Raw genomic sequence first — 17,459 nt, 5'->3', positions numbered from 1 at the left:
TATAGGTTTTATAATGTTTTCATACATTTACAAAACTTAAAACCTCCTGTACAAAAGCATTTTCTGGCGCTAATAACTTTTTCATATTTCGGTGTACAGAGCTGTGGGTGGTGCCAGTTTTTGCAACTTTTGATGGCTTTTTCAATGCTACCCTTTTTAGGACAGTACGGCCTTTTGATCACTTTTTATTGAATTTTTTTATATTTTTCAAAATGGCAAAAATTGTTGTTTTCGACTGTGGGTGCTATTTTCCGTTACGGGGTTAAATGGCGGGAAAAAGTGTTATTATTTTTTGATAGATCGGGCATTTTGGGACGCAGGGATACCTAACATGTTTAATTTATGATTTTTACTTTTTATTTATTTATATCAGTTCTAGGGAAAGGGAGGTGATTTTAATTTTTAGGGTTTTTTTTTAATTACAATTTTTAACAGTTTTTTGTTTTTACTGTTTTTACACTACCTAGGGTAATTTAACCCTAGGTTGTCTGATTGCTCCTACCATATACACTCACCGGCCACTTTTTTAGGTACCCCTGTCCAACTGCTCGTTAACACTTAATTTCTAATCAGCCAATCACATGGCGGCAACTCAGTGCATTTAGGCATGTAGACATGGTCAAGACAATCTCCTGCAGTTCAAACCGAGCATCAGTATGGGGAAGAAAGGTGATTTGAGTGCCTTTGAACGTGGCATGGTTGTTGGTGCCAGAAGGGCTGGTCTGAGTATTTCAGAAACTGCTGATCTACTGGGATTTTCACACACAACCATCTCTAGGGTTTACAGAGAATGGTCCGAAAAAGAAAAAACATCCAGTGAGCGGCAGTTCTGTGGGCGGAAATGCCTTGTTGATGCTAGAGGTCAGAGGAGAATGGGTAGACTGGTTCGAGCTGATAGAAAGGCAACAGTGACTCAAATTGCCACCCGTTACAACCAAGGTAGGCAGAAGAGCATCTCTGAACGCACAGTACGTCGAACTTTGAGGCAGATGGGCTACAGCAGCAGAAGACCACACCGGGTGCCACTCCTTTTAGCTAAGAACAGGAAACTGAGGCTACAATTTGCACAAGCTCATCGAAATAGGACAGTAGAAGATTGGAAAAACGTTGCCTGGTCTGATGAGTCTCGATTTCTGCTGCGACATTCGGATGGTAGGGTCAGAATTTGGCGTCAACAACATGAAAGCATGGATCCATCCTGCCTTGTATCAACGGTTCAGGCTGGTGGTGGTGGTGTCATGGTGTGGGGAATATTTTCTTGGCACTCTTTTGGCCCCTTGGTACCAATTGAGCATCGTTGCAACGCCACAGCCTACCTGAGTATTGTTGCTGACCATGTCCATCCCTTTATGACCACAATGTATCCAACATCTGATGGCTACTTTCAGCAGGATAATGCGCCATGTCATAAAGCTGGAATCATCTCAGACTGGTTTCTTGAACATGACAATGAGGTCACTGTACTCAAATGGCCTCCACAGTCACCAGATCTCAATCCAATAGAGCATCTTTGGTTGTGGTGGAACGGAAGATTCGCATCATGGATGTGCAGCCGACAAATCTGCGGCAACTGTGTGATGCCATCATGTCAATATGGACCAAAATCTCTGAGGAATGCTTCCAGCACCTTGTTGAATCTATGCCATGAAGAATTGAGGCAGTTCTGAAGGCAAAAGGGGGTCCAACCCGTTACTAGCATGGTGTACCTAATAAAGTGGCCGGTGAGTGTACTGCCATACTACTTGAGTGCATAAGTGTAATGTAGGAGATATACTCCCACAAGCTTCCAGCTATATATACATAGAAGAAATGAGCTGAATTTGACTGTAAACAAGATTGGCAGCGTGCAGTAAAGAGAACAGTAAAAGTACATTAGTAGGACTACCAGTCCATTACATTATATACAAATACATCACAGCATTCAATAAGATATTGTCATAGGAAAGCGCTGGAAGAAGATGAGATGAAAGGCTGTGACATGTATTTCTATGAAGATGCCGTCTCCCTGGGATCACACAGCCTCACGAGGATGAAAGATGTTTAGGCTCATGAATTATACACAAATACATGTAATAGAAAGCAGGAATGTAAGTAGATTAAACAGGAACATAGCATCGAAAAATCTACAGTATAATGCAGGGGGGAGAATGTAACATTCATTGGACAGAAGAAGGGAAAAAGTGAATAGACGGAGCATGTGCAAAGAGATATAACAGCAATAATAAAATCACAAATAATGAGACTTTTTATTTTTCCATTTAAAGGAAAACTACCATTAAAATCAAGCATAATAAACCAGGGGCACTGTGACTGTGCTAACCTTCTTGAATTTGTTACCCATGGTCTCTTTCCTTTTAAAATCAACTTTTAAAATTATGCTAATTACCGGCTTCACAGGTTGTTACACTGTGTGAGTTTAAGTCGGACATAGGGAGGGAGTGCCAGGGAGCAGGGGGGACACAGTTTAATAGCCTGTGAAGGCTGTAGAGCAATAGCCTGTAGAGGCCTTCTGGCTCATTAACATAATTTTACAAGTTGATTTTAGGAGGCTATGGATAACATAAGAAGATACCACAGTAACGTATTTCACATTTAGCACTATTTATCTTGATAATTTTATTATTGAGGACGATATGATTACAGCAATACCATTTTTATATAGTTTTTTTGTATATTGAACTATTTTTCCATTAAAAAAACTTTTAATCTATATTTTTGTGTATAACTTTTTCTTGTAACTTTTATTTATGTGGGAGGGCTTTTTTTTGTAAATGTTATTATTTTTACTACTTTTTAGTTTTTTGTACATTTATAAAATGTACTTTTTAATGTTCTTTAGATTAGTAACTTAATGGCTTTATAGCTGAAAGCATTATGGAAACAATGTCATTTTTTTAGTTTTATCTATTATATAATATATAATCACCCTCATCTACAAAGCTCGGCATGATGCTACACCTTTCTACCTCTCCAGTGTGCTTTGATTATTCTCCTACCTAATTTTAACCTCCCACTCATGGCTCCAGGACTTCTCCTAAGCCTATCACATTCCCTAACTCCATGTACATTAAACACTCACTTTACTTACCCACCCTGTCCACTCCTCCCGTCTGCTATCCGGTAAAGACTTCTCTGCAGTCCCATTGATCTTGGACTCTGTATACAAGATGATCGCTGATGACGGGATCAAGCAGCAGCATCTTTATTAAATTATTTTTATTCCATAACCATATATATAGAATGGCTGGACCATTAGACAAGCTCTTACACCTCTTGTGTCACCCCCTCATCTCATAGACAGTAAGCTCTTGTGTCACCCCCTCATTCTCATAGACTGTAAGCTCTTGTGTTACCCCTTCATCCTCATAGACTGTAAGCTCTTGTGTTACCGACCTCATCCTCATAGACTGTAAGCTCTTGTGTCACCCGCTTATCCTCATAGACTGTAAGCTCTTGTGTCACTCCCTCATAGACTGTAAGCTCTTGTGTCACTCCTTCATCCTCATAGACTGTAAGCTCTTGTGTCACCCCCTCATCCTCATAGACTGTAAGTGCTTGTGTCACCCCCCATAGACTGTAAGCTCTTGTGTCACCCCCTTCATCCTCATAGGCTGTAAGCTCTTGTGCCACCCCTCAACGTCATAGACTGTAAGCTCTTGTGTCACCACCTCATCCTCATAGACTGTAAGCTCTTGTGTCACCCCCTCATCCTCATAGACTGTAAGCTCTTGAGTCACCCCCTCATCCTCATAGACTGTAAGATCTTGTGTCACCCCCTCATCCTCATAGACTGTAAGCGCTTGTGTCACCCCCTCATCCTCATAGACTGTAAGCTCTTGTGTCACCCCCTCATCCTCATAGACTGTAAGCTCTTGTGTCACCCCCTCATCCTCATAGACTGTAAGCTCTTGTGTCACCCCCTCATCCTCATAGACTGTAAGCTCTTGTGTCACCCCTCATCCTCGTAGACTGTAAGCTCTTGTGTCACTCCCTCATAGACTGTAAGCTCTTGTGTCACCTCCTCATCCTCATAGACTGTAAGCTCTTGTGTCACCCCCTCATCCTCATAGACTGTAAGCTCTTGTGTCACGCCCTCATCCTCATAGACTGTAAGCTCTTGTGTCACCCCCTCATAGACTGTAAGCTCTTGTCTCTCCCCTCATCCTCATAGATTGTAAACTCTCGTGCCACCCCTTTATGCTCATAGACTGTAAGCTCTTGTGTCACCCCATCATCCTCATAGACTGTAAGCTCTTGTGTCACCACCTCATCCTCATAGACTGTAAGCTCTTGTGTCACCCCCTCATCCTCATAGACTGTAAGCTCTTGTGTCACCCCCTCATCCTCATAGACTGTAAGCTCTTGTGAACAGGGCGTTCACTCCTATTGTTCCATATGACTATGTTTTACTTTATTGTCTTATTTTATTTGTGTATGACCCCCATTGATTTATAAAGCACTTAGGAATATGATGGCGCTATATAAATAAAGATTATTATTATATACTACATTTGAGGAGGGGTTTCAATGTCCTTATTATTTTATTAAATTTTAATATGTTTTATTACATTTTAATGGGACCTCCATGAGACCCCACAGACTGTCATGTAATGGTACCGACCCCCTCCAATCAAATATGTGGAGTGTCAATGTTTTAAAGAGAAAACCCATTCTCTCCATAACCCCTTAAATGCCATGGCTACTATAGACCACAGTATTAAATGGGTTCTATCACCCAGGATTAGGGTTCCTCTTATCCTGGACACTGGCTCCGGCAGTGGGAGGAGTGGGGAGGGAAAACTTCAATAAAATTCTATGAAGTTTATCAGTATGCTACAAACTTTCTAGTGATCGCTACAGTGATACAGGTTCCAAGTCCCTTTCTGGTTCACTGTTTAGGCAAATACCCAATGTAATAATTGAAGGTTCCAGCTGTATAAAAAAAGATGGAATGAACTGGCAACGGCAAAGCTTCCTGAAACGGATGGGTAAAAGGCAATACAAGCAGGAACAAGTACACATATACAAAGATTAATCAAGAACCAAGCGGCACTGTCTGACACTTACAGTTCAATGAGAGAATCCAAATCACTGAAGATGTCTCTTGGCAGAGTCTTAATATAGTTATTGGCCAGGGATCTGGAAAAGGAGACAAGTAATTGAGCATGAGTCTCCACTGCTGAAATGTATGAACACAGACAAAGTGAACAAACCGAAGCGGAATACAAAACAGATCCCCTGGACTTACAGATGGGTCAGGTCGCGGAGGCCTCTGAAGGCATGTCTGGAAATAGTCTCTATTTTATTTCCTTCAATAAACCTAAGAAGAAGAGACAATGTTGTACAGCAGGTATGACATACATTTTATACGCATGATCAGCCAATCATTTATAATGTCACACGCCCAGAGATATCATGTGGAAGAGAGGCTTTGTTTCCCAACAATGCCAAGCCAATGTTTTCACCCAACTGGACACAAAATTGATTTTCCAACAGGCCTGTGTTTTCTCCATACAATAGTATAGTGATGGTGTGTGTGTATGACGTCAAGTCCCCATCCCAAATGTGCAGCCTAATAGGACACATCTTCCAAAATTCTCTCGATGCACATGGCCTCCAGTTCTGCTTGTGACCCTCGGAATCATTTTGGTTGCTGGTTACTATGTGAGCCAAGAACTAACTGGAACCATCTTGAACCATCCTATCTTTCCTTTCCCCATATCATTTCTTGTAGAATTTCCTCATGATCCACTATTCCCATGGACCCCCTAAGAGTAAAACAATCATGTATGAAATGTAGACTCTATAACAGTCTATATATCGATAGTTGTTACCACTACTCGTTACTAGAGATGAGCAGTCCCAATGTTTAATAAGTCTGTGTCGATTCCGAACGCCAAACCCGAACTTGAATATCGGGTCTGCTAATCTCTACTCGTTACCTATTGCAAACTTTATTACTACTAGGGACCTCCTTATGAAAATGACCACTCCTGAGGAACATGTTATGCCAAGGCTCCCTCAAAGAAGAGGAAGACTGGGATGAGTGAAACTTTTATATTCTTATCCAGTGTAAAACTGGCCCACTAGAGTACCAGAGGATTCTCCGATGGCTTCCTCGCTCTAACACAATAGTGGGCCCCAGAGAAGAATAAAATCCAAATTGGAGGCTTCGAAAGTATATCCCCTAGTAGTTGAAGGGTGGTGATCCCCCAAAATAATTTAAGCTGGTGGATCCAAGGAACCCTAGGCTGACACTGTACTTATCTATAATTTGACTTTGATATTTTTACATCTTGCTCATCTCATTGAACAGTCAATATACAGGCAGTCCCCGGGTTACATACAAGATAGGGTCTGTAGGTTTGTTCTCAAGTTGAATTTGTATGTAAGTCAGAACTGTATATTTTATCATTGTAATCCCAGCCAGAACTTTTTTGGTCTCTGTGACAATTGGATTTTAAAAATGTTGGGTTGTCATAAGAATCAGGATTAACAATAAATCTTCATTACAGACACCTGTGATAACTGTTACAGCTGATTATTGTAGCCTGGGACTAACGTACAATAAATTACCAATATCCAGTGATCCGTTTGTAACTAGGGGTCGTATGTAAGTCGAGTGTTCTTAAATAAGGGACCGCCTGTATACTTATAGCAAAAATGACTAGGAACATGTCATAGAAATAGCTATCCAGACAATGGGCTGAGTGAAGACAATCATGTGTCTTCATAGCATCACTCTATTTTAAGAGGTTTTCTCACAATGCTTCTCTATACTTTGGCCAAGAAATAAGGATTCTGAACAGAAGGCCTCACCCCAACCATTTTACATAAATACTAAGTTTCTTATTATTTTATCATGTCTGTACAAAAGATTTTTTTGGTTTAAAGGATTCATGTTATCTAGTCTATTATTACATTCGCTTTGTGTACATTGTAAAGCACTGCAAAGCAAAAATATATAATATATATATATATATATATATATATATATATATATATATATATACACAGTATGTATATTATATATACAATATAATAAGGAATATTACTCAACAAGCATGTCTTGAATTTTGCTCATTCAGGGGCCTGTAACTGAAATGGGGCAAATTTACTTAAAATCTGTTTTTAGTTTTTGTATGTTTGCTTCGTGTATCTGTAATGAGTAGCCATTGCCCACCCAGTGTGGAAAATTCTAGAAAAGAAAATTACAGTAAGTACTCAATGGCAAGTCCTTTCATAGCTTTTTTTTAAAAAATGCAAACACAAAAACATTTATGTAAAAGAATACATCACTTGTTTGTGTCTTCTATGCATCATCTGCTTGCCCCCTACTATTAGCATTTTTATATTTATTTGTTTTACTTAACAGAATGTTAATGACATACTTAGAATGTCCAGTATCTCTCCCTCTACACCAGAAGACAACCACAGCATTGTCATAAACATGCCCACTTTTTATTAATCAGAAATCGCCTCTAAGACTTCATATTGGTGGTGTCTTGGCTTTTACTTGGCTTCTACTAAACAAAGGTGAACTGTGGATGAGGTTGTGAGGTTGTGAAGGGTTTTCCTGAAATTCTGGAAAAATCTTTTGGGGGCGAGGATAATAAAAGAAAAAAAAAACAAAGTGTACTTACCCTGTTCAGGTTCCTGCATTACGCCAGTACTTTCATTCTTTGGAACCTGCATCCGGCCAGAAGTAGGGGGTGATAGGACTTTGTCAATAATTGGCCTCTTTAGACCATAGAACATACACTCACCGGCCACTTTATTAGGTACACCTGTCCAACGGCTCGTTGACACTTAATTTCTAATCAGCCAATCACATGGCGGCAACTCAGTGCATTTAGGCATGTAGACATGGTCAAGACAATCTCCTGCAGTTCAAACCGAGCATCAGTATGGGGAAGAAAGGTGATTTGAGGCCTTTGAACGTGGCATGGTTGTTGGTGCCAGAAGGGCTGGTCTGAGTATTTCAGAAACTGCTGATCTACTGGGATTTTCACGCACAACCATCTCTAGGGTTTACAGAGAATGGTACGAAAAAGAAAAAACATCCAGTGAGCGGCAGTTCTGTGGCCGGAAATGCCTTGTTGATGCCAGAGGTCAGAGGAGAATGGGCAGACTGGTTCGAGCTGATAGAAAGGCAACAGTGACTCAAATCGCCACCCGTTACAACCAAGGTAGGCAGAAGAGCATCTCTGAACGCACAGTACGTCAAACTTTGAGGCAGATGGGCTACAGCAGCAGAAGACCACACTGGGTGCCACTCCTTTCAGTTAAGAACAGGAAACTGAGGCTACAATTTGCACAAGCTCATCGAAATTGGACAGTAGAAGATTGGAAAAACGTTGCCTGGTCTGATGAGTCTGGATTTCTGCTGCGACATTCGGATGGTAGGGTCAGAATTTGGCGTCAACAACATGAAAGCATGGATCAACGGTTCAGGCTGGTGGTGGTGGTGTCATGGTGTGGGGAATATTTTCTTGGCACTCTTTGGGCCCCTTGGTACCAATTGAGCATCGTTGCAACGCCACAGCCTACCTGAGTATTGTTGCTGACCATGTCCATCCCTTTATGACCACAATGTACCCAACATCTGATGGCTACTTTCAGCAGGATAATGCGCCATGTCATAAAGCTGGAATCATCTCAGACTGGTTTCTTGAACATGACAATGAGTTCACTGTACTCAAATGGCCTCCACAGTCACCAGATCTCAATCCAATAGAGCATCTTTGGGATGTGGTGGAACGGGAGATTCGCATCATGGATGTGCAGCCGACAAATCTGCGGCAACTGTGTGATGCCATCATGTCAATATGGACCAAAATCTCTGAGGAATGCTTCCAGCACCTTGTTGAATCTATGCCCCGAAGAATTGAGGCAGTTCTGAAGGCAAAAGGGCGTCCAACCCGTTACTAGCATGGTGTACCTAATAAAGTGGCCGGTGAGTGTAACAGCAATCAGTCAGAATTTATTATACAAACCAAATGTCAGGCTTGGGGGTACAGACTAGTGGTCAGATACAGTTCAGGTCAAACCAAATATGTCATTAGAGTAAAAGATCGGAATTGAATATGTACAAGTGATGTTGATGCTCAGGTCTTTTTGGGGGAAGGTGTCTTTTTTTAGTGGGCATGTGCACTGATTTGCAGGAAACACATTTGGTATGGGCACACTGGACCTCAGGAACACTCAGAAACTGCCTGGGGACCTAGTAGCAGCCCAGGAGCAGGAGGTAGCGGACACGGCAGCAGGCATGGGCCATCACTGATACATGCACCATATAAAAGTTAAATCAACAATAAAGGGACAAATTAAAAATGCTTATCTTGTGTTCACAGCCCCTTTAAGAGGGTAAAAAAATACATGAGAATAGGTGTTTTACTTCATACAACTGCACATGCCAAAGGATAAGGAAGAACAGAAACAAAAATATGACATTAAGTGAAGCACTTACAGGTATTCGAGGTGAAAGAGACCAGCAAAGGCATCGTCTCGAATGACAGTAAATGAGTTAGAATTCAGCAAGCTGAAAATGAAGACAGCAGGTTAGAAGCGAGCCGGACTTTTATGGTGCTCAGAATTAGCCAAGCAGAATTTATCGCCTGATCTAGCAAAGCCCTGAGAAGAGCAATATTCTGCCTATCGCTGCTGAGTCGACCTGCGTTGGCTGCTGGGGGACACATTATACTAATGCTTTTAGGAAGCTGTTTAGCTGAAATCTTCAGAATTTCACCTTCATGATGTAACGGAGAAGTCTGCATATCTAATGTCATCGTAAGGAAAACTTGAGTAATGATTATTTACATTTTATATAATGTATCGTGAGCAGTTATGTGCGATATACATTGTGGCTTGAGATGCCGGCAATGATTACATTTCTCAACATGATATAAACTCAGTTGAGGAGCTTTTCTTTTAGATAGATGCATCCAGTGTCGGACTGGGGTTACTTGGGCCCATCAGATAAATTTTGCTGGGGGCCCACCGTCCATCAACTCATAGAAAACCGACTCTAGTAGCCTCCAAATTCTGTTGTCTTCTGCTGTACCTCTAGGGTCCAGTACTTGGTTAGAGCCAGGGCCCACCGGAGGATCTTCCGGTCCTCCGGTGGGCCAGTCTAACAGTGGATGAATCGTGGTTAAATCTTATACATTAGGCATGCTAAAAGCACACCATTGGTAAAAAAAAAAAACCTTGGAGTGCAGTTGGATACTCAAGAGCAGAACTTTTGGAAAGCAAAGTCATTTATGCTGCAGATACCTCCGTCTTTCAAATTCACTAACAGGAAGCTGTTACCATTGTCTTCCATGTTATGGATAGAGTAAAGCTGCAACTAGGTCACAGCTACTACTTCTACAAGTCTTTAGGTCACATAACGTAAAGGTAACCCCCAACACAGGGGTGAACTGACCCTTGCGTTTGGTTGCATGTCTATTATGCCACATATCTATGTCTATAAGAAAGGACATGGGCTGCATAATTTCTGATGATCTCATACTTTGATAAATTTACAAAGCCAAAGTTTTCTGGTATGTGAGGCCTTTCAGGGATAATGAGGTTCTCCATATCAGCACTAGTACTGGAAAGCAATCAAAGTAAAACAAAATAAAATAAAATAGCAAACAAAAAGGATAATAATAGCAGTAATAATTATACAGAAAAATAAAATTGAACATGCAAAGTTATAACTAACTTAAGGCATATCAGACATAAAACAGGCATACACAGTATATACATCATATGCATAAGCAAAGTACAGATTTTCATTTTTCATTGATGGATCTACAACTGGATTTCAAGGGCTTTGATATAACACAATTTATTGTACGACGTTGAACTTTTTTTCATAAAATGCCTATTCTACAGATATACTGCATAAAGCTTTAGGCTGCATTCACACACATGTATGGGGGACGTATATATCCCCCATACACTTCTATGGGCTCACGGCACTGTACAGGAGCGGCACCGTACCGCTCCGTAGCCCGTAGAAAGATAGGACATGTCCTATCTTTCCACTTGATACGGCGCCGTGCACTGTATAATCCTATGGAGAGGGGCGGGGGTGAGCAGTGCTCATCCCCTGCTCATCTCCGCAGCGCCGATGTATGCCCGCCATACTATGGTATGTAGGCATGTAGCCTTAGGAGGTAGATTCAGCTTGTAGTCACTGAAGCGCCAAAGAGAAGAAACCATAGCACTAACTGGGCTCTTGCTAGGCGAGATCAAACCATCAGATCCAACCTTTGAGACCAAACATAGTGAAGACAAGAAGCTCTGTGTAGGCTCACGAATGTCCTAGCTCCTGAGACCATGTAGACTAGCAATACCTGGCAAAGGCCTCAGCCTAACTTGAAAATACATGAAATTTCATCAAAACTTCATAGAACCTAATATATAAGGCTGAGTGTGTATGTATATCCGCTAAAGGAATGGGCACTGTCACATTTACAATCAAAGAATTTTACACAGACGACTCCTGTGACTCAGGGGAATGTTATAGAATATGTTTTGTGTTTTCACCCCACACTTTGCAAAATACATTTAGTAACCACCATTACAGGAACCATTATCTGTTGGCTGTTGTGAAAGTTAACCTGGATAGCAACCAACCACAACTAAGATTCTATTTTGCTACAGGTCATTAATATGAGCTCTGATTGGTTGCGGCAGGCAATGAAGGACATGCTTAGTATAAAGACATTCTTAGAATAAGACAGCTTCTGTGTGAGTTAATATGATTTGATTGCGTTGCTTAGCCAACATTGTTGTAGAGTCATTGAGACATTGACATCCAGATATGTGGACAGTAACACCCTTGTGTAGTGTGATAACATCATTGTATATGTATATTTAAATAGATCTATAGGAATTTGGTTGAAAGCTATTCATGGACCCCCATGTCTAAGAATATATTGGGGGAAATTCATTATGTCTTCTCCACCAGTTTTTTGGCAGAGAAGGCATCAAATCTCCCCATCCCCACCAGTTTCCTGGCTTCTCAGACCTGTAGGCCACTTTGGACGTGTTGGGGAGTGGGGCAGAGACTATAGCAAAGAAACTCTGCCAATTCAGACCCTTCTTAGGTCCCTATGACCCTTCTTAGGACTCTCTTAGTTTTATGACCGTTTTTCAAAATGTCAATCTTAATAAATTTCCCCCGTCGTGTTCTGAATGGGTAGGGGACAATAAGGTGCTGCCACACATATCTTAGCATACCTTATCTCTCATAATTATAAAGCATTGTACATGTTAGATATAAAAATTGCAGCTGGTTTTTCCCCCAAATTCCCTATCAGGGGTGAGTCAGCACAACTCTACACACTTAACCTAGTCACACACAGCTTGTCAGCTGCAGGAGTGGACAAAGACCTCCTTACTTAGGAGCTGCAGAGGCTGCACCCATAACATGATAGTCCCTGGAGAGCCTGGTCCCTCTGCAACAGTCAGGATGACTTTGTTCTTGTGTGTATGAGCATCTTAAAAGTTTGGTTGCTACAATCTCTGTAAACATTAATGCTTTTCCATGGAGGCCAGGAAGAGGGAAACATGACAAGTAGTAGGCCATAACTTTCATGGTATGTCATGGTACATATTTGTGGTCATTTACTCATTGAAAAATCAAACTAAATCAAATACAGCAAGAACATACATTTTTACAACAATCATTACTTATAACAGGCCCAGTTAAGATGTATATGTTCAGTAAAATACATACTGTACCTTAGCCATATGTACCGGTTTCAAAATTGTCTGGAGACCTGTACTCACAGCAGCATAGGCATCTAATGTACTAATAGTCACTGCTCCCCTGTCCTCTAATCATATTTCTGCAACACCCTGGAATGAGCTGGGCCGGTCCCAGGGCAGAAACTCTGGATGCAGATAGAGTTGGATCTAATGGTGATGCAGGGAGTTGTCAGCTCGCTGCTCCACCATTGAGGATGTGCAACTTCAATGTGCGGCACAGTAAAGCAAAAACGAGGATAACATCACGTCTAGTGGCTTCAGAGTCGCATAGAGCGGGGGCAGTGAAAACACGAGTGGAGACTGCTGTCGGGAAATGGAATGGGTGTATAAATCAGGGGGCATTATAAGGAAGGGGCTACAGAAAGGGGGCATTATACAGTAAGGGTCCTACAATCTGTTTGTGGGCAAACTAGAGGGTGGGGGGTCAAGGGCGGGGCTTCTGAGCTGCAAAATTCTGTTCAGTTTCCCATGTTCTTCAGAAAGTCTGGAAAATTTCCATCATCCTGATCACTACTTTATCAATTCTGAGAACTGCCTTAAAATGTACATACTTATGAGCGAATATGATTAGCGTCTCGTTTTACATGATTCGCTTTAATAAGATTTCCGCGATAGGCTTAGCGTCCCTTTAAGAGAGTGATGGATATGGAATAGCTGAGAATATATAAAATCGTAATCCGCTCGCCCCTAATTCATTATAATTCCCAGCCATGTACTTTGAAAGCATTTTTTCCAAGTGTTGATTTTGCCTTGATGAACGAGGTCTAGTCCAGGTATAATTCACTGCTTTTCTCTTACTCGGGAAGGAGGCATATTAAATGCTAAGCGCTGAATTCACAAAATGCCATGTCGGGAAAAAAGGCTCTAATGTAGATTAACAACATGAAAAATACCATTAAGAGGGTGGAATTGGGTTTATAAAGGTTCTAAAGAGATAATTACAGCAAAAATGCCACAATTTACACGCGACATGTCGTATAGCTACTACTTATGATTAATAATAGATGAGCTGCGGAGGTTATCAGGAAATGGCTATAGGTCCCTCATATATTATGCAACGTGATATATGTACATGGCTACAGTCAGCATCTATGTATAGTCACAGGAACATGGATCAGCGGAGAATATAAAATAGGATTATAACTCCCCGGACCAGATATAAGCTGCTCTCTTTTTGCACCACGAATTGCGCCAAAAAACATGTCGGAAAAATAGAAGCACCAGAAAACTGGTGAATTCACAAGCGGCGCCAAAATTTTGCTCCCAAAAATAGAAGTAAAATAGAAGTCGAGAGTGTCGGAAAACACCAATATTATGGTGACGTCACATACATTCAGGCGTAAGAGGCGCAGAAAGGAAAGAAAAAAAACAAAACAAAACACTGACGGTTGTCTGTTTAAAAGGCCATAATAAATGACCCCCACACAGTAGGAGAAGTGCTCCAGCACAGTGTGACAGCCTGTGAAACTACATCACAGAGGGGCTCTGGTTCTGGCTCATTAGAATAATTTTAAAAGTCTGATTTATATTGATTGATATGACAATGTCCAAAGTTCAATGTTCCTGCTGTATTCTCGGTGCTGAGGAAGCGGGGGGAGGTTGAGACAGTGTAACAGCATCTCAGAGGGATAGAGAAGACCTTCATACTCATTAGTGTAATTTTGCAAGTTGATTTTAGAAGGTACGAGGCCATGGATAAAAAATATAAAAAGATTACCACAGTCACAGCCTGGATCTATGAGATTATCATGATGAATTTGGATGGTAGATTTTCTTTAAGCCAAAATGTTAGGGTTGTGTCCATTTAAGAGCAAAAATTTATATTAGAAACTTAATTTCGGGGGAACAGGGTAGTAGAGATGGGTAACACTGTGGTTTCAAACACCCCATAGAAATGAGGGATAGTATGGTCCGTTCACTTTTCATGGAAAGATGTGTATCTTCCTTTATGGTATGCACAATCTAGTTCCTGAGACCCGGTAAAAAAAACTATTCTAATAAAAGTTAGTAAAATCACATGATGAAGCTTAGCTAAAACAACCCAGGGAACAACCCAACCTGCTCGGGAATGCCCCCTTATATGGGGGGAAGATTCCATACTTTTCTATTGTTGCTTTTGCAACAGCCTCACCGTTCAACTGTAGCAGAGAAATCCTCCGTGAATCTTCAGAAAAATCTGACCCAAAATCACTATATGTGGATACAACCAGATTTTACCTGCGTATTGGGTGAGGGCTTAATTTTCTTGCAAAAAGTATAAAAAATAACTAATGACTTCCGCCTAAATGTAAGAAATTTTGCAGTGGTGAAGAAGACAATGAGCAGTAAATGTGCATGGCATCCTTGTTTTGCTGTGGCTGCACTTCCCTTTCTCAATTTTGTCAAAATCGCTCTAATTTATTTATTTTTTTCTATATTAATTATTATTATTATTTGTTATATTACCAGATCATGTGTATGTGATAAAAAATTAGATGCTAAAGAAGATGAGATTCAGAGGATTTGCATTTATCTTTAAGGACATCTTTGGGGTTTTTTTTCAGTCTACTCTCGTCCTTCCTGCTCAATAATGTAGACTATAAATAATACTGTGTATAGATATATTATGTATATAGTGTACGTATATAGTGGGATGCAAACTATGTCTGGAATCAGATTCTTGGTGTTGAAAAATAACCCATCAGAGCAGGGAGCGTGTTTTTTTGCATGCTGGGAGCGGTGATGTGTTCAGCATGGCAATGATACCCGGTACCAACAGCGATGAAAGGGGCTACAGTCAGGGTTTTGTTATGGAGTGCGCTACTCACAGCAGCTGTAGGGAGGGCAGATGAGAAAACATTCTGTCCTTGATCTCAGAAAACGTCCCATTGACCAGACTCCTACAAGAGTGAAGAGAAACAAACGTCAGGCACAAAGCAACTGTGGACGATTACAAAGCGATTAGAAACCTTAATATAAGGTAAACTGCTACTCACAAAAATGTGATGCCAGAAAGTCCTGTAATGTATATAAGCATCTGAAAAACAGTGTCATAACCATATGTAAATGCACCCAGAGCCATGGTAACTACCCTCACTCTGCATCCATAACTGCGCCACGTGCCCTGGCTGCCCCCTTGCCCCGCGCATGCACCCCTGTGTACACAGACCATCTGCAAAGCTTAGGCTGCACCTTTCCCTCACTACCAGTTGACATCAGATCGAAGAGGCTATAACCATCAGACAACCCTGTATAAAAAAAACATTTAGCCTAAAGCTACAAAATTTTAAAAATAATAGCAAAGTTTTGTAAAATAAAAAGTACATAACCAGATAACAGAGTAGTATTATTACACAGTATGGTATAGAGGAGGGCGGCTGGGTTATTAAAGTGAACCTGTCACTGGGGACCTCATTTTTACTAAAGACAGATTGCAGAAGCACATTACACCTGCATTGTACATCTGCCTTTTTGCCTTCTTTAAGTATTTGCATTACAATATAATTGTGTGTTATAACTTACCTTGCACCCTGACAGAATCCTCTGTTTAGTTCCAGGGATTGGCTTTGGTTTGGATGCATTTCAACACATGACTTGTCTGTGTTACTCACTCCTCAGCTCTCAGCTCCCACCTCTGTACAGCTCATCCCTCTCCCAGTGATGTCAGCTCACCACAATCTGACCTCTGTGATGGAGCAGGAGGGAGGAGCTGTACAGGAGCACAAAGGTGGGGGCTGAGAGCTGAGGAGTTTGTAGACAAGTCACATGTTGTTTTTTGAAATGCAGCCAAACCAAAGCCCCACCCCTGGGACTACACCGAGGAGTATGTTCGGGCGCAAGGTAAGTTATTAACATACAATTATATTGTAATGCACAGGCTTAGAGAAGGCAGAGAGACATATTTGCACTGCAGGTGTGATGGGCTTCTGTAACCTGTCTTTAGTGAAAATGATGTCCCTAGTGACAGGTTCCCTTTAAGTAATGTTTCTCAACTTTTTTTTAACCAAGTAGCCCCTAGCGACAAATGATTCAACGGATAACCCTAGGCCGGTGATTAGTGATAAAGGGTAAAAAATTAAGCTTAACTTAGAACTTCTGTCGATAACATTATGGGTAAATCGTTTTATTGAAAATTGGAAATACTGTGCATAGTAAGTATACAACAAGTACATTGTTTACGCAAAAATAAATGCAAGTTTAGACAATAATTCACAAGAATGATGTGTCACAGGAGCACAGATATAAGTGTATCTGATGCAAAAATGAACCACAACATCAAAAAAAACAGCAGGAAATGAAGGGGTTGACAAGGGCAAAGGGTAGAACAGTAGGACAACACATAAGGAATTCAGGGATGTCGATAACATTAATATTTGGTTAAAAGAACAGCCAAGAATGCAGCACTGGTCTTCCTAGCAAAACAATTTATATCTTGATGAAACTCTAATATGAAGCAATTGGGTATATGGAAGAAGTGGGCATATTGGGGCTCATCTACGAAGGGTCGCGCTGCACTTTCGTTGAACTGTGCACCTTTTTTCAGGGATTACACGGCTTGTACAGGTATTTTAGAAGTGTCGCACGCAATTGTTTTTTGGTGCAGCTGTACTGGCTTCCATGCAACAGAAATTGGGGGGCGTGCAGTTGGACTGATTCGGACTGAGCGTGGGATTTAACGTTCAAATTGTGTCGCAAGCCCAAACACTGACATGCAC

General features: G+C 41.0%; 1 protein-coding gene across 3 annotated transcripts in view; it reads right to left on the bottom strand.

The window, feature by feature from the left end:
* Nucleotides 1–17,459, bottom strand: part of LGI2 (leucine rich repeat LGI family member 2) — a 30,009-nt gene that overhangs the window by 7,443 nt on the left and 5,107 nt on the right. Inside the window, exons 1-5 of one of the 3 annotated variants that reach the window (XM_072125997.1) lie at nucleotides 15,741–15,841; nucleotides 15,573–15,644; nucleotides 9,470–9,541; nucleotides 5,249–5,320; nucleotides 5,068–5,139 (exon numbers count right to left, since the gene is read on the bottom strand). In XM_072125997.1, coding sequence (XP_071982098.1) covers nucleotides 5,068–5,139; nucleotides 5,249–5,320; nucleotides 9,470–9,541; nucleotides 15,573–15,644; nucleotides 15,741–15,826 — 374 coding nt within the window. In that variant the 5' untranslated portion in view covers nucleotides 15,827–15,841. Of the gene's footprint in view, nucleotides 1–5,067; nucleotides 5,140–5,248; nucleotides 5,321–9,469; nucleotides 9,542–15,572; nucleotides 15,645–15,740; nucleotides 15,842–17,459 lie in introns of those variants that run through there. The other 2 variants (XM_072125995.1, XM_072125996.1) reach the window with 2 other exon arrangements.

Source organism: Engystomops pustulosus, chromosome 1 (assembly GCF_040894005.1).
Source record: "Engystomops pustulosus chromosome 1, aEngPut4.maternal, whole genome shotgun sequence".
Lineage (NCBI taxonomy): Eukaryota > Metazoa > Chordata > Amphibia > Anura > Leptodactylidae > Engystomops > Engystomops pustulosus.
The sequence above is the reverse complement of the archived record's forward strand: the minus strand, read 5'-3'. Positions and strand labels throughout refer to the sequence as shown.